At 47.9% G+C, this 23,683-nt stretch overlaps 1 protein-coding gene across 2 annotated transcripts in view; it reads right to left on the bottom strand.

Annotated features, from left to right (window-relative positions):
* MIEF1 (mitochondrial elongation factor 1) overlaps window positions 1-23,683 on the bottom strand; it is a 34,377-nt gene that overhangs the window by 7,064 nt on the left and 3,630 nt on the right. Inside the window, exons 2-4 of one of the 2 annotated variants that reach the window (XM_085601258.1) lie at window positions 9,881-10,061; window positions 7,572-7,825; window positions 6,766-6,819 (exon numbers count right to left, since the gene is read on the bottom strand). In XM_085601258.1, the coding sequence (XP_085457384.1) occupies window positions 6,766-6,819; window positions 7,572-7,825; window positions 9,881-10,061 (489 nt within the window). The remainder of the gene's footprint in view (window positions 1-6,765; window positions 6,820-7,571; window positions 7,826-9,880; window positions 10,062-23,683) is intronic. The other variant, XM_085601259.1, reaches the window with a different exon arrangement.

Below are 23,683 nucleotides of genomic sequence, written 5' to 3' on the forward strand. Positions count from 1 at the left end.
GGAAAAAACAATACAAAAATAAAAATACAAATAGGGTAACATTGAAGCAGAATACAATGTAAAGTAGCTAATGCTCTCTTATCACACATTACATCAACTAGGCCACAACGAGACCGACATTAAATGGCGAATAGCGGAAACCATGACAACACCCTTACGTGGAAGAGACCTATGTGCCATCCTCAATCGTCATGAGTGAAAAATGGATAAAGTGATGCAGTTCCACCGCCAATGGGCTCAGTCTAGAGGAGTGGAACAAAGTCATTAACATACATCGTAATTGTTTTCCTTAAAATAGGGAATTTAATGTAACCACTTCACAGCGTGTCAACAGATACTGAATTTTCATAAAACATGAATTTGGTATCAAATTACATCTTTCAGACGTCTGCTATTATTTTACAAAGGTGACCTAAACATTTTGTAGACATTATCACCAACTCTAGTAATTGATTTTAAATACGCATACTGTTATTCAGCAGAACTAAGGTTTGTTTGATACATAAATGTGTTGTTACATACATCTCCTAAAGATTTACAAGTATAGTATGTCTTTCTAGAAACAGACCATGCCAAACCATATATTACAGGTTTAAAGGTCTGTCTGTGTCTACAACAGAAAATGTCCTCCTTTTAGGGACAAGTAATTTTCTATTTCCAACTTTGGTACCCCAGTGATGAAAGGTTTTTTTCTCAATTATCCATTTGTTATTGCTACGAGAGCATATGCATATACACATCCTCATGCCACATGCACAAGTTGCCAGCCTCCATTTTATTTAACTCTACATCTCAAATACTTCACCATTCCTCCTCGGGGAACGTAGTGAGTTTGTGCTGCCCTGCATCTTGACGGTCAACCCCTCTCCTCCCCCCCCCAAACATTCAATAGTCCTTACACACTAAATTTTGTGAAAAGTTAGTTTTTTTTTTTTTTTTTTTTTGAAAAACCTTTATTTAAAAAACAGGACACAGCTATTCAGCCGACAACCCGGAGGTTCGGCGGCATCGATGATTAGAAACAGTGATGCGTCCCCAGTAAAGTACAAAGAGAAGTGCAAAGGTTCAATTTTAAACAAACACAAAAAGCACAGCAAACCCCAGCAAGGCAAGAACATTAAAAAACCATGGTGAGAGCCCCCAGGGGAGGCCGGACCCCACTCATCTACCGGTTACAAGATAGTGTAAGGAGGAAGAGGGGGGACAGCAGAGGCCCAAATAGTTCACAAACCAGACTGTGCTGGAAAGAAGGTCAGGGGGAAAGCTGTTCCTCGGGCGGTTCCAGATCAGGGGCAAGGCATATTCCCCCCCTGTATTGATTCCACCGCCCCCAGACGGCGTGCCACTTCCGGGGGCGGCCTCTAGAGCAGTAGACTGTCTTCTCCCTAAACATGCTCCAGTCCATGTTCTCTTTCCACGCAGTCAGTGTGGGGGGCCCCGAGGAGCCCCACAATCGCGCGATATCCCTCTTAGCGACCATGTTAACCAGTGTCACCCATTGGGTCCGCGCCTCATCGAGATCAGTGGGCCCCCAGATATTCAAAAGACAGCACCGCGCCTCCGGCTGCAGAGCAATGCCTGTCACCTCCCCCATTACTGCATGGACTCCCCTCCAGAATTCCACAATGACACCACACTCCCAAATGATGTGCAGGAAAGTACCCACCATACCACACCCCCTCCTGCACAGGCCGTCCTCCGAGAACCCCATGTGGACCAGCCTTGGCCCCGTCACATACACTCGGTGCAGTATTTTAAGCTGCACTAGCCTCAGGCGCGACGGGATCGCGACCTCCTTAGGGGAAGAAACAGCTGACTGCCAATCCTCATCATCTAACTCGAGGCCATCCCTAGTCCACTGGTCCCTCAGCCTCAGAAGCATGTCCGCCCGGACGTTTATAAGTTCCTTATATATGAGCGAGATCGTGCTTTCGGGCATGTGGCCATCAAGGACCCGGTCCTCCAAGGGAGAGGACTCAGGCACCTTCTCACCCTCCACGAGGACTGATCGGAGGGCGTGGCGCATCTGAATATATCTGAAATACTCAGAGGGCCCCAGCTCATACTCAGTCTGCAACTCCTCAAAGGACTTCACCTTCCCCTTATGCAGCACATCACCCACCCTGGAGATGCCAATCAGGTCCCACTTATCAAAGCCTTTTGAATGCCAAAGCCTTCCCAATCTCTCCGATTCAAACAACGGGGTAGCGAGGGTGAGCTTATCCTTCCAGCCCAGCGAGTCAGTTGCCATCTTCCACACCCGCACTGCCACAGCGGTGGGCCCCGTGAGGGACGAGTCTAGGGATCGCGAGTACAACGCCCTGTAATAGTTACCACCACGCAGCAACCACCTGTCCATGGCATACCCAGGGCTGAGAGCAGGGCCATAAAGCCCATGATTGATCGCGCTCAGCTGTGTGGCCCAATAGTACCGACGGATATCTGGGAGCGCAATGCCCCCGTCGTACCATGGAAGCGACAGCTTTGCAATAGCAATTCGCGGCCGCCCATCCCACAGCAACGTCCGTTGGAGGCCTTCGACCTCCCGAAAGTATTTGGCCGGCACCCAATCCAAGGTATTCTGTAAGGCGTAAAGAAAGCGGGGGAGAGACATCATTTTGAACAGGGCCGCACGCCCGACGAGGGAGAGCGGCAGCCTCCGCCAACCTTCAACATCGCGCCTCAGGCGTGCCAGGCGGGGGAGCAGATTCTTCTCATAGCGCACTGCCGAGTCCATGGAGATAAAGATCCCCAAGTACACGAAACCCTGCTGGGCGATCTGTATCGAACATGTTCTAGGGATCGGTGGAACCTCGCCACTAAGAACATACAAGTACGATTTGCTCCAATTGATGACGAGACCCGAGTTCCTACCAAAAGATGTGAGTACGTCACAGACCACTATAAGTGATTTCTTGGGCGAGGCAAGATACAACAGGATATCATCGGCATAGAGCGAAATACGGTCCTCGTGTTCAGGCGACCACCGAAGGCCCCGTATATCCGGGTGCCAACGTATCCACGCAGCCAGCGGCTCAAGGGCGAGGGCGAACAACAGAGGCGACAGGGGGCAACCCTGCCGAGTACCCCTTCCAAGCTGAAACGGAGTCGACGCCCGACCATTCACCACCACACTAGCTAGCGGCCCCTCGTACAGCAACCTCACCCAGCTCACAAAACCGCTGCCTAAACCGAACTTGGCCAGCACGGCCCACAAGTATGCCCACTCCACCGTGTCAAAGGCCATCGTGGCATCAAGAGACGCCACAATAGCCGGTTCGCGCAACGTGCCCGCCCTGGCGATTACGCCATGAAGACGCCTAAGATTCAGCGCTGTGTTTCGGTGCGGGATGAAGCCGGATTGATCCGGGTGGACTAAGTCGCCAAGTACCCTAATCAAACGGGTCGCCAGGAGTTTAGCCAGAATTTTCGGCTCCGCGTTAAGAAGTGAAATAGGCAGATATGAGGCGCACTTATCGCGGGGTTTACCCTCTTTGTGTATGACCACAATCGACGCCAGTCGCTGATCCAACGGGAGGGCTCCACCCCCCCAGTGCCTCCAAAAACATGGCGCGCAGGTGAGGGCGACCCTATCCGGGAACAGCTTGTACAGGTCGATCGGCAAGCCGTTCGGTCCCGAGGCCTTACCCGAGTTTAACGCGCGGATAGCCCCCGCCACCTCGTCGACCGTTATTTCACCATCTAGACCGTCCCTATCTATAGCAGAGAGGCAGGGCAACTCGATATCACGGAGGAGGTCACACGAGTCCTCGGTTGGCCTATCCGACGCAGAGGCATAAACCTTACAGAAATAGTCCGAGAAGCTCTTTACAATCCCCTCAGGTTCCACAATCGCCTCTCCCCTCTCTCCCGTCAACTCTGGCACCACTCTATTGACCCGTTCTTTTTTGTCCAGCCACGCCAGGAGTTTCCCTGCCTTATCACCAACATCATACAGTCGGCCCTGCTGTTCCCTACTGAGGGTCTTAGCGGCGTTCGTCACCAGGTCTTTATACTCAGTTTGCTTCAAACAAAGCTCATGCAGTGAGGACTAAAGTTAGTTTTTTTTAATTGAATTCCTGCTATAGAGCATACCACTTGCAATCTTCCTGCACTATTTTACACACATGATGTTTTTGACCAATTACACGTACATCCTTGATGTAGAAATTGATTTTGGGAGAGCCAGCAATTTTTTTCTTTTCTGACCAGAGATGTATACTTCATTTGTTCCTACCTAAGCCTCCATAATTTTCTCTTTTTGCAGTTCCAATGTAATTTGCACAGATTACATAGTCCTGATAATTTTGCTCACAATAATCACCGGGCTGGAAAGTCAACGCATATCTAGACCGGAACCAGATTTTTTCTTTTATGATTGCCAGACTGCTGCTGTTTAATTAAAGAGAAATATAATTTAATGATTAATGAAGACCTGGAAAAAGATAGACAAAAATAATCCAAGTTACGTGTTGAAAGAAGATAAATAACTTTTTAAAACTTTTTTTAAAACGCACAAATTCACCAGTGATAGTTTACTGCGCTAGCTATAAGTTGTGCCCCTGCCAAGCACTGTTTATGACCTCACATATTACATCACTCATGACATCACTTATGACACTATGGTTAAACGAAGCACTGAGTGTAAGTGTGTGGGTGCAAAGCATGGACACAGCGCAAGTCCTGGAGGCAAGTGTGGTTCTGCATGTTGAAATTGTATAGTGCACCGTTGACAAATCATTAACGTTTGGGGAGCAACTAGTACTCAATGTTAAACCAGGTAAAGTCTGAGCACATCTGACATGGAGTGCAGAATTATGTTTTTAAGTAGGTTGTGGCTTAAAGCCAACGTTTGTTTTAAAAACAAATCTGTGGGAAAGGCCGAAGCTTCTATTGACAGATTATCCACCAGTAGTTAATAGTGTTATACAAATTCTATGTAGTGAGGATATTTGTTAATTGGGGATATTTTCCAAACTTCACTGAAGATTGAGGCATAGCAGATTGTTGAACAGAATGTATGTGTGTTTCCCTTACAGATGGTTTATCTCACACTGATGTTGTAAATATGGCTCTAACACTTTATGCCATTATGCTCATCTCAGGAATATGTGCTGTGTATTTTAGCAAACTACGGAGGATTGGCCAAAGGGCCATTTCAGTGCCAAATGCATACCTGTCAACAGCTTCACTTAAAATTGCAAGACGTGAAGTCTGTAAGAAGTTAATGAGGGAGAGGTGTGGTGAAGCGGCAAGAGCGACTGACTCAGGAGCACTGTGCTCACATTTCAATCCCTGGCGCCAGCTCAGCATCTTGTGACTCTGGGCAATAGCTTACTTAATCCCCCCCCAACGGACCCCAGCCCCTTGAAACCTTAAGGGGTGATATGTTCACGCTTTACAAGTATGGATTACTACAAATATGGATGATTATTTTATATGTTAAGTTGAATGGAGTACGAACTCATTTTGGAGGTTAAATAGTGTGAATCCCATTAAAATGCATGGAGACATTTTGTTTGTTAGATAGGCGATTGGCAGATAGCCAAAGGTTATTTCAATCAAGTGATTGGTAAGAGAATTGGCCACGGGAGTAGCGTACTCAATTTCTTCAAGTTCATAAATCCTATTGGAAGTCATCACAATGACTGAATAAGGTAGTCAGTGATGTGATCAACGCCATTTGAGATGTTTATCAGGGATGGTGGTTTAGTGGATTAATGCATCGACTGCAGGGGCCTGTGTTCGACCTCATGGTCACAGGTTCAAATCCTGTCGGGTCCTCTCAGCCTTTTATCCTTTCGGAGGTCGATAAAATGAGTATTATTGAGTTGGGTAACAATAAACATTTGTTATTCAGCGTCAAAATGCCCCTTTGGGGGTGAACGTGCGCTTTACAAATATACGTTATGTTATGTAATTTTAGCATGTAATGAGTGATGCAATGTGAGATTGTAAGCTGTGCATTGCAGGGGCGAAAGTTATAGTTAGCTCTTTATACTATAACTGGTGACTTTCAGTGTTTTTAATTTTTAAATGCTGGTTTTTATCTCACCCAATTATAACGTCACTTTAATCTTGGGTATTTGCAGTGATTTAAAAAAAAATAAAATGCAAGCCCAGATTTTATAACTATACCCAAATATAATGTCTGGCCAGGCACTGTGCACATAACCCCTCCCACCCCTTCCCTGCGGGTGCCTTATTGCGGTACACCTGAAGCACCCAAAGTTACCACCCCAAGGTACTGCTGTATCGTGCAAGCTTCCTGGCGAACAGCAGGGAGAGAGCTTGTACAGAGGCTCCGACAGGTGTAACACATTACCTCACCGGAGGGACAGCACTCGTAGGAGTACTGCATTACCCATGGGACATTTTTTGTAAAAATTATTTTAACCTCAGAGTTATTTTAACCACACAAGTGCAAGGGTCAGGGTGTCCCTACCCAGCCTCTTGAAGCTCTTTTAAAAAAAATGTTTTTGGGGACACAGCAATAGAGTCCGGAAGTCCTGGAATGGCAACAGCAAGATTTTCTTCACAATTGCGCCAACCCATTCAGATCGCCATGTCCCATGGCCGACAAGAGAAAGAGCTCCCTCAGCTAATTAGAAGGCCTTATATTTTGTAGATTTATGGTACTGCAGGGATCTCACTGGACCCTCAAGATATACCCAACTTTTTAGCCTCTTCATACCCAACCAGAGTCTCTTTAATCGCCAATTGCTTAAAAACAAATTTACACCAAATCACAAAAATCAGGCTTACCGAGTATGGTTCTAACTTTCTGCAAAAGATGGTGTAATTTTGTTCATACTTTTTCTGTATTGAAAAGCAAAGTTTGTTATTGGAATGTAAATGAAAAAAAAAAAAAACAATCAATGTTTTGAGAGACCCCCCCACCCCCCCCCCCCAATTTTTCTTGCCCCCCCCCCCCCCCAACGGACACATCAGCCCAGATTAGATGCAGCCATACGCAAATCAGCCTTGCTCCTGCTCCAGTAGGAAGAGAACAACCAGAGCTGTGAAGCCAGATCATCTCTTAACCAGAACCCTGGCAACCCAAGACCAGTTTTGGCCTAGTTGGGCCTCTTCAGTCAGGTGCAGCTTAGTTCCAGTAGCACTGTGAGAATGGGACCCACGTCTGGGGATACCATTGGCCACATCAAACACAAAAGATGGGAGGAGTGCTTGCAAATAGCAGTTCAGGCTGGACTGTTACTATTGGACCAGGACCAAGGCTGATTTGAATATGGCTGGGTCTAATAAGAGATGGTATAATGGTTAAACGATGGACTGGGATGCGGCCCAGAGTAATCACCGGTGGCTACGACTAATTTAACCATTCCATCCACTTTTTTTGTATTCCTCGTAACCATTACCAATTCCGTTTTAGTTTTCTTCTTAAAGAACGTGGAATAGGAGTAGTCCCTCGCTTAGCAAAAGCTAAATAATTAAGATCCTTCTATAATAGCTTGTACTACAGTTTGTATTTTTAATGACACCTTTCAGAGCCACTGTCCTTGATATGAAACATCCAAACAGAGGCATGGCTTTGCAGTTCGCAGTCTCACCTGTAGGTCGTCGTACAGACTGCCACTTAGGTACATGTCCCGCAGTGGCATGTCAGGAAGCTTGGCATGGATGAAAGTGCGCAGCTCGGCACAGATGTCCACAGCGGCTTGCTTGGCAAGGGCCTGCTCACCCACTGGGATGGCCACATGCTGGCGGTAGTAGGCGAAGAGCTTCTCCTGCATGGACAGACGCAAACGAGCCTTCTTCATATCTACTTGGACTTTTCTGCCTGAGGGTGTGGTTCGGTAAGTTTCTATTGAAGAAGAAAGACAGTGAGAAAAGGAGGGACAAAAGAGGAACAGAAAAGAGCATTAAGGAATGGGAGAATGGATGATTAAGAGACAGGAAAGGAAACAAGGGAGAGGAAATGAAGCAAGAAGGGAGTGATAAGGGAAAAGGGAGGGGGAAAACAGGAAAGATGAGTGAACGATGAACAAAGGGTCATAGAAAAGGAAAAAAGTTTCCTGAAGAAATGATGTGGGAAAAAAAGTTAAAAAAGGGAGTGTTTCAAGAGTCACAAAGTGAAAAAAGATTACATGGTAGGGGACAAAGGGTGCTGTATTGGTATTTATACTGCGCTTTCTTACCCGTTGCAAAACCAAAGCATTTTGAAAGGCCGAGCATTAACTACTCTATTTCAATCATTTACATAGCCATTGGATCCAATAAAAAGATGGTGAAGCAATTGAATTTGCATCATAGTGCCTGGTTGAAAGTGTTGGTTGTAGTTAAGACCTATCAGGGTCATTAAAGGGTGAGGTGCCTGAGGGTTGGAGATGTCGTATAATCAAGCTTTGCTTACCTAAGCACAGGGAGCATGGCATACCGCATCACATTGCTATGAAGCAAAAGGAGAACACCGGGTTTTCAGACGCTTGCAAACCTATGCAGAGAAATATCGCCCACTTGTCTCTTTTTTTGTTTTTTAAGTAAGGTGGGGTTGATCAATAGCAGAGTAATTCTCTATCAGCTAGTCCTCCTTTGGCAGTAGCACTTGAGTTTTGACTACAAGAAGATTGGCCCCATTATGTGCATCAATCAGCGAGTGAAGCAGAAAGCTTTGTACAAGATTCTTCTATCCATGGACTTGTGGTTGGAGTCCATTTTCACAGCAAAATCCATTGCTTATGTAGAGGCGTTTGGGGATGGTCCACTTTCCTAAAGCTAGACTAAGGTGATGTCTAATTTGTTCCAAGCTCCACAAATGCGAACCTTGTTTCCGAGGAGTTGAGCTTCAGGATATTCTGCAGCATTAAAAAAAATCTATTACTCCCAAGTCCTGCAATGTCCATCCGGTAAGATTTTTTTCCAGCTCAATGATCAGAGTGATGTGTTGGAGTAGCTTTAGCAAGTAAACTTGTAGGCGTCAAAGATTTCTGAGAGTGATCACAGGTAATTTTGAAAAGCAAAGGGCGATCATTGTCCCGGGAGGGAGGGGGGGGGTGTAAATGTTGTGACAATTTAGAGTTAATCTATCCTGCGTACCATTTCTTTAGTGCAGAAATGTCTTCTGGATAGTGCACTGCATATGCAAAGTTTTGATTAATTAGTTGTAGAGGCTTGGGAATGTATAACTGGGGTGTCACCACTTGTTCAATTGGAATTGAGAATGTAAGCTTTTGCAATGAAATGGTGAGTTAGCAAATTGCAAAGCACTTGAGAGTGGTTTACGGAACGTGAAAGGATTTTTAAGAGATGCCTAATAGGGCCTGATCATCCAAAAAGTAGCGGGACCTCTTGGCCTTCTTGATCATCTCTATATTCTTTATGCAATTGTTTCTAATGCTGATGTGACAAGTTCATTTCCACTTTCTTACAAAGTTTCCAGTTCTGCATTTTTTTGGGGTAATTTTATGTCCAAGTTGAGTCAGCCTACTAATTGCACTGTCAATATTGGTAGGATGTGAGGTGGAACCATTGCGTTGAGCATCGCAGAGACACGGATTAAATCTATTAACTAGTATCAAAAGGTCCATCAGTTGACTAGCAGACAGCAGTACCCAAAATGCATCCAAGTTCATTTTTCATGGTCTCGTCCATTTATTTGTGTAAGCGGGTGGTGGGAAGATCGTGAGATGAGATTGGTGAAGGGAGATGGGGAAGAGAAGGAAGGGCGGATACTAAATGAGAGATGAAGACTGAGCCTGACCCCCCACCTATAGATACCTTGGTCAGGCTATCCCACCTACCTATATCTCACCACACAAAACATCCTAACTTCTTTGTATTAGATCCATCTGACCATCTTGTCAAGTAAACCCTTGACTCTTCAGACCTCGATCAATAATTCATCTCCAGCCACCCTCACCTCTCTCAAGAGCTGATGAGTTGGTAGGCAGCGTCTGTAGGGACCGGCTAACTCCACTCTTCATATCCTTGTTTAAGGGTCGTGAGGAGGACCCAAGCCAGCTGGGCTCCTCCCAACTCCTCTTGCCTGATGTGTTTGCTCTGCTGGGGCTGGCTGGGGCACTGATTGCACGATCATACATCTGGGAAGAAAAAAGGACATTGGGAACTGTTAGTGCAACAATTCAAAGTCACGCAAGTTAGTGCACCTAGCATGTGTCTTTACTGCTATATTTCCAATCTGTACCTACTTTGCAAAACAGATGTCCACAGCTCGATTCAGAAGCTCAAGTAATCAAAAATAGCATTGAACTAGGGGGGACCTGGGTGTAATTCTAGACAGTTGGGGGACACCATTGCCAAATGTCAGGAAGTGATTGGTAATAGCGAGCACCCCTAAGTGGATGTAGTTAAGACTCATTGTACCCGAAGCTTGTGTCTGAACCAGTCCAAGTATTAACAGCTGCTAAAACGACAAAAGAAATAATAGAATAATGATACAGACTGTGCTGCACTATGCAGCAAAACGCGCCCTTTTTTATGCATAATTGTCCACCCTGTTGCGTATTTCCAGTGGCCCTGGTCATAGGGTAAACCCTTTGCTACAGTTTGCAAAAGACATTCAAGCCATGCGGCCTTTCACCCAACCCTTGTTAGCTATGACAAACTGTTTTGGGGTCTAGAACAATTGCTGCCCAGGTAGTTGGTCTTATGCTCTACTAATAACCTATACAGATGCATGACCAATGTAGTGTTCATTATTCTTGTCAAGGGTGTCTGATCATGGGATACACAGCTTTTGATTTACTCAATCAATCAGGGGTTTGTTAAAGCGAGACTACTCACCCGTAAGGGTCTCAAGGCGCTAGGGGTGGGGTTGGAGGTTTCATTCCATCAAGGGGGGGGGGGGGGGTCTGTCGAAGAGCCAGGTTTTGAGGTTTCTTGCGAACCAGCCCTCCTCTCCAGAAGGCCTATGGTCAGCAGCTGAGAGCCCATGGATGAAGAGATATGCTCTAAGTCGATCTGCTCTGTTTTTAGCCTGATTAACAGGGATGTGCCACAACCCCTAATCAACCCCAATGTACAGTCAAAAAAAAAGCAAGTGTAGCAGAGTCCAAAAAGGTAACCTAATGCGGAGTATCTTTGAGAAGTCCAAAAAAGCAGACAGAATGCCGTTATGCACAACCTGCATGCTAGCCCCAGTTCGTATTTTGATCTTTCCCACATTTACTGGAAAGCCCGCTTGGATGCAGTGAACCAGGTGTAATACTTTTCCAAGATTAGCAGACCCGTTTAGCATTTCTGCATATTTTTTGCCTTTTGTATAAAAATCTCACCTTTAGCCTCCTCTGATTCAGCTGCAAAAACTACAGGCTTTGCCCACAACTGATGTAAACTATTCAAAAAGGTTATTTTTCTTTCCAAAAAATACAGAGTACTCGGAAACCTAGAGGTTTGTACCTAGTTCGATTCCAGTCCCAAGTGAGATGAAAGAACCCATAGAATGTTCCCAAAACCATTTTAGTTATGTTGCACCAACACCCCCTTCAGGATTGCAGTGTACTGCTTTTTATTTTTGACGAACTTCAGTACTTAAGATTTTTTAAATCGCCTGCTTTTTATTTTTTCAGGAGAAACAGGATGCTACAATGCCTTTCTGCGAGGGATGCTTTTCTAGTATTCTGGAAAATAAATGTCCTGTTTAAACTATTTCCACTATGTTGGGAAAAAAGGTATTTACATAAAGTACTCCCATGCGCATAAAACGTTCTTAATTGTAGTACTTCACAGAGTGCAGGCACAGCAGTGAACCGACTCAGAGGCCAACTATGAATCCGGGTTCTCACACGGGCGGGAGAAAACTCATGCCCCCAAACTGCAAAACATTTGCTCCAGAGTAGGAGAACCTTTGAGAATCTTAAAAAGGTGGCATAGCTCACTTTGGGCTAATCACCGGTGCAGGAAACTGCCCCTTTTTACATGTCGACCTGACTTTGATCCTGGTAACTGGTGCAATTTTGACAGAAGTACACTGCGTTCCTGTTATCCAGGTCCCCAGAGCCAGATCCCTTTCCCTGAAACTGTATAATTGTTCCTACAATCGGCAATACCGTTAGCACACCTTGTAAGTCCCTAGTAAATGATACCCCTGGTGCCTAGGACAAGGAGGCTAAAGAGGGTCACTAACGTTTTAAGCATGTATTGTGCTACCCTAAGGGACCCCTTTTCATCAACATGCAAACTGCCATTGCAGGCTCCATGCCAAGGTGCAGAGAAAAGGGAAGACAACATGGCACACCTTTGTGCCATGCCTGCAGACACTGTAAGCAGTATAGGCAAGTCACCCCACAGCAGGGTGCACTATACTACATGTGGGGACATATCTGCATGAGCAGATATGCCCGTGTGATTTAAGTCAATTCTTAAATATCACAAGTGGATGGGGAACCCATTTTGAGTATATATGCTGGACACTGGCATTTACGAGTTCCTCAGCTACTTGATGGCTTCATTGAAACTTGTATTAATAAATCCACAAAGATTCCAGTGATGGATTTATTAATGCAGGCACCCAGAGGGCACCTTAGAGGTGCCCCCTGAGAACCTACCAACTATTAGTGTGCTGGTTGATTGGTGTAGATCAGCCTGCCACCAGACAGTTTCTGACCCCCTGCAGGTGAGAGCCCACGCTCGGATGGCAGAAACAATGCATGCTCCAGTCAGAGGTGTTGTCACCTCCTCCTAGCAGGACGATATGGGACTAAAGACTTCCCCAGACAGGAGAAATGCCACCACCTGCCCACGCCCTTTTGGCACCAAGACAGGTGGGAAAATTAGCTAGTTAGGAAGCGTGTCCCCTTCTCCGGCTAGTTCCTTCCCTAAGGTGGGCTACCTGATGTAGGCACGACTTTTAGAATTCCACCATCTTAGTTTTAGCAGTTAGGCTCTCTGGGTCAGGGTTATGCCCTCTTCCCACAGGAAGTGGTCATATGGAGGATGTAGACACCCTAAAGCTAAGTAGCCCATTGGCTACTACCGGTCACTCCCCTTAACGCCCCTAAACTGAGTATTTAGGTGGCACTCCTGACACCAAGAACTTAAGATTTGATGGCTCAAGAAGAAGAGGACAAAGAAGAGCTGCAAGTAAAGTGAGAACTGAAGACTGCTTCGGACTTTTGTCAGCAAACCCTGCCTGCATTAGTCTCGACAATCATGACCAGCATCTGGTCCTGCAGCTGGCCAGCTTCTAAGAACCCGGGGAGATTGCCAGCCCTTTGCAAACAGCCAGTAATCTCCCTTGGAGTAGAAGAGCTACTCCCCTGCAGACTGCAGGCACCAAAAACGCAAAGTCCAATTTACCAAGCTGCCACTCTCCAGCCAGTCCGACGCAGCAGCCTTCCAGGAAGAGAATCCTGTGCTCCTGAAGGTCAGATCTGTCCCACCACCAAGTGAGAGGACATCAGGACCAACCGAAGCCGCACAGGATGAATACCCAGGGTACTGAAGCCCTTGCAGCAAACAGAGCCCGTTAAGAGTCCAATCCGAATTCCCACTGCATCGAGACCAAACAGCAGTTGAAGGACGTCAGCACTGCGGAGACCCACTTCCAGAATTGCCCTGCTGTCCTGATTTTGCACCTTCAACCAGCGAAGACAGACAAATGCAAGAAGGCCCTAGGAATGCTCAGAGCCCAGCCAACCTTTCCACTCTGCAACCCAGCCCGGGTACCGACAAACTGGCGGTTCCCCCTTGTCCCCAGGACCCTTGTGACCCGATCCCCCCGTTAGGAGCTGTCGGACTTGTCCCCAAGTTCCCCTCTGCAGCAAGTTTCTAGGTGGCCCCTCATCTCTCCACCAGATGCCCCAGGGAAGGTAACTAGTAACTGTTGGTGGTACTTTGGACCATGGCCCCACTACGACCACAAGTCCTGAAGGAGATGCCTAGAAACAGATTGCAAATATCTGTTTGCAACATACGCCTTTTCTCTCATAGGGAAGCATTACTGTGTAAAGAAACATTTAGGTGAACTATCTACTTACCTATAAAAATTCTTATTTTCAAAAGTACTTAATTGATACCAAAAATGCAGTTATCAAAATTCATATAAAAATACTGTTTTTTCCTCCAAATTGTGTCTCATTTATTGCCTCGATGAGTACAACAAATGCTTAGCACTACCCTCTGATAAGCCTAAACTGCTCGCCCACACTACCATAGAAGAGCATTTAGTGTTAAAATGTTTGCCTCTTCAAACCAATAAAGGTTGCCTGGACTCTTTACAGTGTACCGCGTTTTGGTCCACGATATAAAGACCCAGCTTCCTACACCGGACACAAAGTTTTCCTTCAAAGGCTTTCACCTTTTTAACTCACACCCAGATTACAATCGGCATTGATAGGGCTCTTGACATTGCTTAATGTTGCATTATCAATTGATAACAGAGGTATGGTATAGCAAAAAAAGTACAATTTGCTACTTAAGAGATTTAGAAGCTTGGTAGGATTTTTACAGTCCACTGAGATAGAGCTTTGCATGTCATATTGTACAAGAGGGAGATATGTTGGAGAGTAGCTGATTAATATAAACGAAGGATCCCCAAACTTTCCATTACTTACCCTTTTTTTTTCTTTTTTAACTTTCTGGTCTTAGCGGCACTGGAGTTCCAGAGCCCGATTCTGCAGACTAACATAACCAGGCATGGGAGAATGAAGGCAGTGGGTACTGCTAGCCATTAGCTCACAAAAGGTCCCCATGTCCACTTTCCGTGGCGGAGGGCACTTCAATGGAAAGGGGAGGAGAGCCTCCACAAAAGGTCTAAATTGAGGCTCAATTGTAGGGAAGGGTTTTAAACTCAGAGGCGCCAATATATGTTCTTCATATATTGAAATAGGATTTTAAAATGCCCTGCAATAGAGTTCTAATAACATTTACTTTCCAAGGATACAAGCTCATATTATACATATTAGCTCTATATTACAGATTCAGAAAATGGTTGGTACTAGGACACCACATACATCAGAGCAAGAGAACACCAGTATCCCACGCAATACATAACAGACAAAAAGAAGAATATTGCAAGCCATATTCAAGTTCCGTGACTTTATAAAGGAAGTTGCGGTTCAGCCATGCTCCTATTTTGTCCTCAAATTCTCTGACTTGCAGTATCCTTCTAACATACAACACAGGGTGCTTTGTACCGCATTCTATATTGTACTTTATTCCTGAGCAGTGTTTCTTACATTGCTCCAAATGAAGCCAAGCATTTGAATAATCCTCAACATTGGCAGGTTCCCGAATCCTACCACGTTATTTACAGAAGGAGCCTAGGCCTTCATTATGAGGTATCTGCATATTCTGATGCAAATGTATATCAAACTGGGATACAAAGTTGGGTGCTAACTGCACGAGGCAGCCATCTGCCAGCATTTCTTTTTACCAGGTAAAAGCGTGTAGTTAGTGTGTTACCCCCACTAGTCCCAGGTCCAAAACTCTGAATAACGAGAAAATTGCACACCCACTTAATACCATAGCTTGCAGTATTGGCATTTGCCCCGTATGCAAATTCCACATGAAACTGCACCAATCCATAAAGAGGCACTAAGTGTTTAAATATTATTCTTGACAATAGTATTCCAGAAAGCTAAAATGCATTTGAAGCATGTGAATATGGACAGTATGCCCTGGTTGGGGCACTACTGCAATGAACAAGTAACTTTCCAGTTGATTGTTACAAAGCATAAACCGCTAGTTTAAATGCAGCAAAGCATTTATTTTTATTTTGAAGCATATTTGGTCGTCTATTCTGAAATAAACTCAACGACCTAGGAAGGAAAATGTTATTCACCCAGTAAGCGTCTGTTCGTGGAATATATTGCTGTCAATTCACATGCTTAGCATAATCCTGTTATCTAGTGTTAGGCTTTGAAGTGTGCAAGTTGATTTCTTTGAAGAAAGTCTCTGAGTGACAAGGTAGAGTGACTCCTCCTCTTGCTGATAATGTACAAGATCATCGACTCCATTGTTAAGATTGTTTTCCCAGAAGTCGGGTGAAGAATGGAGTATAAAGTATTAGTTAGTATAGTGTGATGTCCAAGCTAATGAGGTTTGTGAAAACCCATAAATGTATCTGTAACAAACAGGTGTCAGGGGAAGGAAACGGCTGTTAGAAAGCCTTTAGAGTCTAATAGCTGCCGGTGTTATCCAATCCTTGGAGTGGTCAGTGCACTGTGGTGACGTACGTTCATGTTGGGGGGGGGGGTCGCAGTAGAGTGAAAATGGAGCCATGTCAGGGATTCGGCTGTTTCCTTCTCATGCAACCAACGATGCCAGCAATACAGCATCGCTAATCGCCCTGAAGATGCCCTTGTTTGGGCGAAACGCGTTGGCTGTTCCAAACGAATACAAACAAAGCACACCTGAAATAAAGCCACATAAAAGACTCTCTGTCAACTGCTTGTTTTTGTTTGTAAACCTCTATACGTTGCATCTTTTTTACTTGCTATTCAATCGTATTGCCTCCCATCCACCCTGTATAAAAGTTCTTTTAGCTTTAGCATAACATGTCTGGATGCATTTGGTGGTCTAATATGCTACCCCCACTCCCCCGCCCCGTTTTAGAAATGGCCCTTCCTTAGTGTGCCTTTTAAAGGAAACAAAGTTCTTCTGTTTTCCTAAATGACTTGTTCCGTCAATATAATATTTGAGGGCTTGTTTTACATCTAAAGTGGGAAAGACCTTTCTGCTACCGAGTCTGTTTGAGGAAAAAATACAGGTAACTAAACAGATTAAGGTGGAATTGAGACACCACTGTTGGAATGAATGTAACGTAGAACCACGCTATCTCTATGTAGTTGGAAGAAAGGTTCTTCTAGAGTTAATGCCTGAAGGTCACATGTAAGTAAAATGATAGCAACTAGGAATGTTACTTTCCAGGATAGAAACTAGAGGGGGCAGGAGTGGAGGGGTCCAAATTGAGGGCCCATTAATCATGTTAACACAATATTGAGGTTCCAAGTGGGAGCTTATGGCACTTTAGGAAGAATGACTCTTAAGACCTTCCAGGAAGACTTTGATGACAGAAGTTCTGAATATGGAAGTGTGTTGTCCGTTTTGTAAATACACGGCTACTGCCACTAGGTGTAGTGCTATAGATGTGAAAGCTAGACCAAAAGTATATAAATTAAATAACTAACAATATCTTGAACCTTAGCTGCTAAAGGATCAGCGTGTTTAGAATGACGGTAGTGGAGAAAACTTTTCCACTTAGCAGCATAACAGACATGAGAAGTGGGCCTGTGTGGTTCTTTGAGAATGTCCATACACAGTTGTGGTAATTTCAAATAGCCAAATTCTATGACTTCAGAGGCCAAATCGCAAGATTGAGGGATCTGGGTGTCTTACTTCTGTAGTAGGGGATCTCTGTGTATAGTCATAATCTAGGGAATAGTCCCGCCCATGTGCGCGGACCCCGGAGCAATAAAAAATAATCTCTAAAAGGTGACAAATCATGCAGACCTGCATACACCTTTAAGAGAGAATTTAATTTAAAGACAGATAATGCAGCCTATACCCACAGGCTACACTGTCCAGTACTTCAACTAGAATTCCACCAAAATCCACAAACAGCACTGCCTGTCCAGTTTTTCTCCCCATAGGAAAAAACCCTGCCTCTACCAGCAAAAGCCACTGGAATGATAGAGAGGAAGGAGTGGACAGACAAGCCCCATAGGCTGCCATTATGTGGCTTGGAACAGGATACTGTGCCTTTAAGAAAACTTTCCAGTTTTCCAGAACTTTCCCCAGTATCCCAGAATGCCCAGCAGGTCCCATTTACTTTCAGTTCTTTTTTCCGGCTCCTGCTAGCAGGACCCTGGAGCATTGAGCTCTACCTTTTTCAAGGTTTTCATTGAGATTTTGGCAATTTTTGTCACTTTTTCTTGTGTTTAATAGCTGGTACTGTCAACATGCCTGGCTTGTTCGACAAGTGCCCGGAATGTGGTCGAAAGAAGGCTAAAACTGACCCACACGAGGTGTGCATAGCTTGCCTTCCCCAGTCCCACGTGCCTGAAAGCTGTACCATCTGCCACTCGTTTTCAGCAAGAACCCTGAGGGACAGGATGAAGAGCAGGCTTCAAGCTCTGGAGGAGCGAAGACTGAAGGCACCAGGTGGGTCTGGAGGGGCTGATTTGGCCCATGCTGAGGCCTCTGGGGGGCTCCCCAGGGGCAGGAAGACCAGTAAACGCTCCCGCTCCCCGTCGACGTCGAGGGCGTCGACGGCGACGTCGAGGAGGATGACCACCGTCTGTTCGCCGTCTCCCCAGGGCTCTGGGGAGAAACGGCGTCGACGATCGGCGTCGAGGGACCTGAATAGGCCGCCGTCGACTACATCGGCGTCGTCGGCGACGACGCCGTCTTCGACTGCGTCCAGCGGTCGACGTCGAGAGAAGACCCGGCGTCGGCGTTCGGCGTCGAGGGATCGCAACTCGCCGTCGATGAAGAGAAGGAGATCGCCGTCGAGAAAGCGAAGATCGCCGTCGAGGCGAAGATCGCCGTCGAGGCGAAGGTCGCCGTCGAGGCGGAGGTCGCCGTCGAGGCGGAGGTCGCCGTCGAGGCGGAGGTCGCCGTCGAGGCGAAGGTCGCCGTCGAGGCGGAGGTCGCCGTCGAGGCGGAGGTCGCCGTCGAGGCGAAGGTCGCCGTCGAGACATAAGTCGACGCCGAGGAGGAGATCGACGCCGAGAAGATCGCCGTCGAGGCGCAGGTCGACGTCGAGGCACACGTCGACGTCGAGGAAGAGAGAGTCGCCGGGATCGGTGTACTCAGTGGTGTATACCCCGCCTCGGAGGTCTCCGTCGCCTCCTCCTCCTCTCCCACCTCTGCCACCGCCTCCTCCACCGCCACCACCACCACCACCGCCACCTCCTCCACTACCGTCTCCACTTCCTCCACCGCCTCCTCCGCGGCCGCGGACTCTGTCTCCGCCACCCCGGCCTCTGTTGCTGCCAAGCACTCCTGCGGTGCCGCCGCCGGTCCCCCCGAGGTCGGTTTCCCTTCCACGGTACCAGACTCCGCCGCAAGGGACCCCGAAGCCACGATGCCCACGGTCGCCTGGACCAGCGAGACCGGCGGACAGGCCTAAGCCGAAGAGGTCGCGCTCCCGCTCTCACAGGAGGCGACGATCGCGGAGCCGAGGGCGATCCTCGTCAGACTCTAGACGACGCCGCAGGAGGTATAGGTCCAGGTCGCGCTCCTCGGACAGGGACCTTTCCCCGACGCTGTCGGACTCCCCGGGGACTAGGGTGTCGCCGGTGGACGACTTGGTCTCGTTCCAGGAGGTGCTGTTGCGAGGGGCTGCGAAGCTGAATATCACGGTGACTGTTCCAACACCCACGACGTCCGTGATATTTGAGACGCTTCATAAAAGACACTTGTCTCGCCCCCTCCTGCCTCTCGTGCCTGGACTGGTGGAACCAGCTTTGGAACTGTTCCTCACTCCCGCAACAGCGAAGGCCGCTCCGTCCAGGCTCATGAAGAAATATAGGGCCCCGGAGTCGGATCCGTCATTCTTGAGAGGGGACCCGAAACCGGATTCGGTTATCGTGACGGCGGCGAGAAAACAACATGCGACCGCCCCGGCCTCCACGGTGCCACCGGACAAGGAAAGCCGCTGGCTGGACTCTGCGGGCAGGAAGGTGTGTGGTACCGCTGCCACCACGATGAAGGCGGCGAGTGCAGGGGCGTTGTTGGGCCGTTACGACTGGGCCCTGTGGGAATCCCTGCAGCAATATGCGGACCTCCTGCCACGAGACAAGAAGGAGGACTTCTTGGAGACGGTGCGCGAAGGCATGCTGGTTTCTAACCAAACGATCAGCGCAGCAGCGGATATATCGCTATTGGCCGCCCACGCCTACTGTCATGGCGTCCACCAGCGGCGGCATTCCTGGTTGCGCCTGACGTCCCTCAAGCCGGAGGCGCAGCAGAGAGTGGCCAACTTGCCCTTCTCGGGGGAGACCCTGTTCGGGAAGCATGCGGACGATGAAATGGCCCGCATGAAGGCTGAAGCGGAAACCCTGACGGCCGTCGGGTTAGAGAAGGCCGAGAAAAAGAAACGACCGTTCCAGAGGAGGTTCGGGTCGTCGGGCCGAGGGCGTGGGCAGGGCTCGGGACAGCAGCAGCCACAACAGCAGCAGTTCCGCAAGCCCTTCCAGAAGCGCCAGAGGGGCAGAGGTGGCCAGCAGGCTACTACCACAAACAAGGGCCCGGCCGGGTCTCGGCCCTGAGCTGTTACTTCCCCCTCAACCGTTACCCACTCCAGTGGGGGGAAGCATTCGATTTTTTCCGGCAGAGTGGAGAAAAATTACTCAGGACAAGTGGGTGCTGAATATTGTTTGCAATGGATACAGTCTTCGGTTCATCAGCCCGCCTCCAGCGATTCCGCCGGTCAGCTCTCGCTTCCAGCTGAGGGAGCTCCAGGCGGAGGCAGACATCTTGTTGAGAAAAAAGGCGGTAGAAGAAGTACCTTTGTCTCAAAGGGGAAGAGGTCTGTACTCTCGGTTCTTCCTCGTTCGCAAGAAGGACAAGAACGAGTTCAGGCCCATTCTGGATTTGCGACAAGCAAACAGGTGGATTCGCAGAGAAAAGTTTCGCATGCTATCGTTGCACCAGATTTACCCTCAGCTGCAACGGGGAGACTGGCTCTGTGCCATAGATCTACAGGATGCGTACTTCCATGTGCCCATAGCACAGAAGCACAGGAAGTTCCTGCGATTCCAAGTCGGCGCCAATCACTATCAATACACAGTACTGCCATTCGGGCTAAAGTCTGCTCCCAGGACTTTTTCGAAGTGCATGGCGGTGGTGGCGGCACACCTGCGGAGGAACAAGGTGTTTGTCTACCCGTATCTGGACGATTGGCTGATCAAGGCGTCATCCTTCGAGGAAGCGCAAGAACACTTCCGTTGGACGTGCGAGCTCTTGAACAAGCTGGGGTTACACGTCAACATGTCCAAATCGGTCCCATCTCCGGTACAGTGCATACAGTACCTGGGGGCCTCCATAGATACGCGGTCAGCAAGCGTGTCTCCTTCGGAGGAGAGACGGTTATCACTCCTTCGGAAGGCTCAGGACCTCAGGACTGCTCCATCGACGACTGTGAGGAAGGTGTCGTCTCTGCTGGGATCGATGGCCTCCTGTATCTTCCTCACTCCGCACGCACGTCTACAGATGCGACCACTGCAGGAGTGCTTGGAGGATCAGTGGGATCAGAAGACAGGCTCTTGGGACGACAAGATCCGACTGTCTCTACATGCTCGTCAGTCTCTGAAGTGGTGGTGTTCGGCAGAAAACCTCCTCAAGGGGGTTCCCTTCCACAAGGACATTCCCACGACGAATGTGGTGACGGATGCTTCTCTCCAGGGCTGGGGTGCGCATTCCGGGGACCTGCAGATTCAGGGGAAGTGGTCTCCTTTGGAATCGACGTACCACATCAATTTCCTGGAACTCAGAGCTGTCTTCCTGGCACTGAAGGCTTTCCTTCCGTCCTTCCAGACCAACTCGCTGCTGATACAGACGGACAATACAACCACGATGTATTACCTCAACAAGCAGGGGGGGTCGAGATCGCGCACTCTGTCGCAGGAGGCGCAGGCGATCTGGCGCTGGCTGCTGGCCCGAGGATTGACGATCACGGCCACACATCTGCCAGGGGTGCAGAATGCTCAGGCAGACGCCTTGAGCAGGCTGATTCAGGAAAACCACGAATGGGTCATAAACGACGAAGTACTAGGAGAAGTCTTCACAAGGTGGGGGACTCCAGACGTAGATCTGTTCGCCACCGCCGAAAACAGCAAATGCCGAGACTTCGCATCCAGGTACTACCAGCGGGGGACGCTGGGGAATGCGCTATGGATCGATTGGTCGAACAGCTTTCTGTACGCTTTTCCACCCATTCCCCTGATTCCGGCGGTGCTCATCAAGCTGTCCCAGTCCAGGGCGCGGATGATCCTGATCGCCCCGGAGTAGCCCAGGCAGTGGTGGTTCACGGACCTTCTTCACCGGTCTCTCCTTCCTCACATGCGGTTGCCGTGCAGGCCGGACCTTCTCACGAAGTTCGGGGGGCGGATGGTGCACCCCAACCTCTCGTCTTTGAGTTTGGCGGCATGGCTCCTGAAATAGTGCAATACGGTCATCTGAATCTACCAGACGATTGTATGGACATTCTGAAGGAGTCTAAGCGACCTTCCACTAGGACATCCTATGCTTACAAGTGGAAGAGGTTCTGTATCTGGTGTAAGTCCAAGAACTTTGATCCGACAACATGTAAGGAAGATGTCATCCTTCCATACCTTTTGCATCTGGCGCAGTCTGGCCTTAATTTCCATTCCATTAAGGTTCATCTGGCTGCTTTGACTGCTTACAGGAAGTGCCCTTCACAGACGTCCTTCTTTCAGATTCCTGTGGTCAAGGATTTTTTGGAAGGCTTGAAGAAGGTGTTCCCTCCTGTCAGACTTCCCTCGCCTTCTTGGGACTTGAATGTGGTGCTGTCCAGACTGATGAGAGAGCCTTTTGAACCTACTCACAAGGCTTCATTGCAGCACCTATCCTGGAAGGCGGCGTTCCTAGTGGCCATTACATCGGCCCGCAGGGTGAGTGAACTTCAGGCATTATGTTGTCAAGAACCTTATACTGTGTTTCATGCTGCTAAGGTTGTGATGCGTACTCACCCTAAGTTCCTTCCTAAGGTTATCTCTGACTTTCATGTCAATCAGACCATAACTTTACCTACGTTCTTTCAGAATCCCTCTTCACCAGCGGAAAGGGCTCTCCATTCCCTGGATGTCCGTAGGGTGTTGAAATTTTATCTGGATAAGACCAAGGATATTCGTAGGTCTGACCAATTGTTTGTTAATTATGGCTCAGTCAGGACTGGTCTTGCGACCTCGAAGCAGTCCATCTCTCGGTGGATTGTGTCCTGCATACAGTTGTGTTATCAAAAGGCTAATAAGACCTTAGGGGGTAAACCTAAGGCTCATTCCACCAGGGGCAAAGCTGCCACGACGGCTTTGCTGCGTAATGTTCCGATTGCGGAAATCTGTAAGGCGGCCACTTGGAAGTCGGTCCATACCTTTGCTGCGCATTACTGTCTGGACTCGGATGCCAGGGCAGATGCTCAGGTTGGGCAGGCTTCGCTGCGAAATTTGTTCGCACAGTAGTGGTTGTGTCTTATGTGTTCTCCACCGCTTTTGTTGTGTGGGGATGGGCTTGCCATTCTATTCACTAGATTATGACTATACACAGAGATCCCCTACTACAGAAGGAGTAGTTTCTTTTCTGTAACTCCAGTTCTGTAGTAGGGGTATCTCTGTTATAGTCATAAGCGCCCGCCCTCCTCCCCGGTGGAGAGATACTTATTCATATGGAGAATGCTACAGGTCTGGCGTGCTACGCCTTCAAAAAGAACTGAAAGTAAATGGGACCTGCTGGGCATTCTGGGATACTGGGGAAAGTTCTGGAAAACTGGAAAGTTTTCTTAAAGGCACAGTATCCTGTTCCAAGCCACATAATGGCAGCCTATGGGGCTTGTCTGTCCACTCCTTCCTCTCTATCATTCCAGTGGCTTTTGCTGGTAGAGGCAGGGTTTTTTCCTATGGGGAGAAAAACTGGACAGGCAGTGCTGTTTGTGGATTTTGGTGGAATTCTAGTTGAAGTACTGGACAGTGTAGCCTGTGGGTATAGGCTGCATTATCTGTCTTTAAATTAAATTCTCTCT

This window comes from Triturus cristatus, chromosome 4_2 (assembly GCF_964204655.1).
Source record: "Triturus cristatus chromosome 4_2, aTriCri1.1, whole genome shotgun sequence".
In the NCBI taxonomy this organism is placed as follows: Eukaryota; Metazoa; Chordata; class Amphibia; order Caudata; family Salamandridae; genus Triturus; species Triturus cristatus.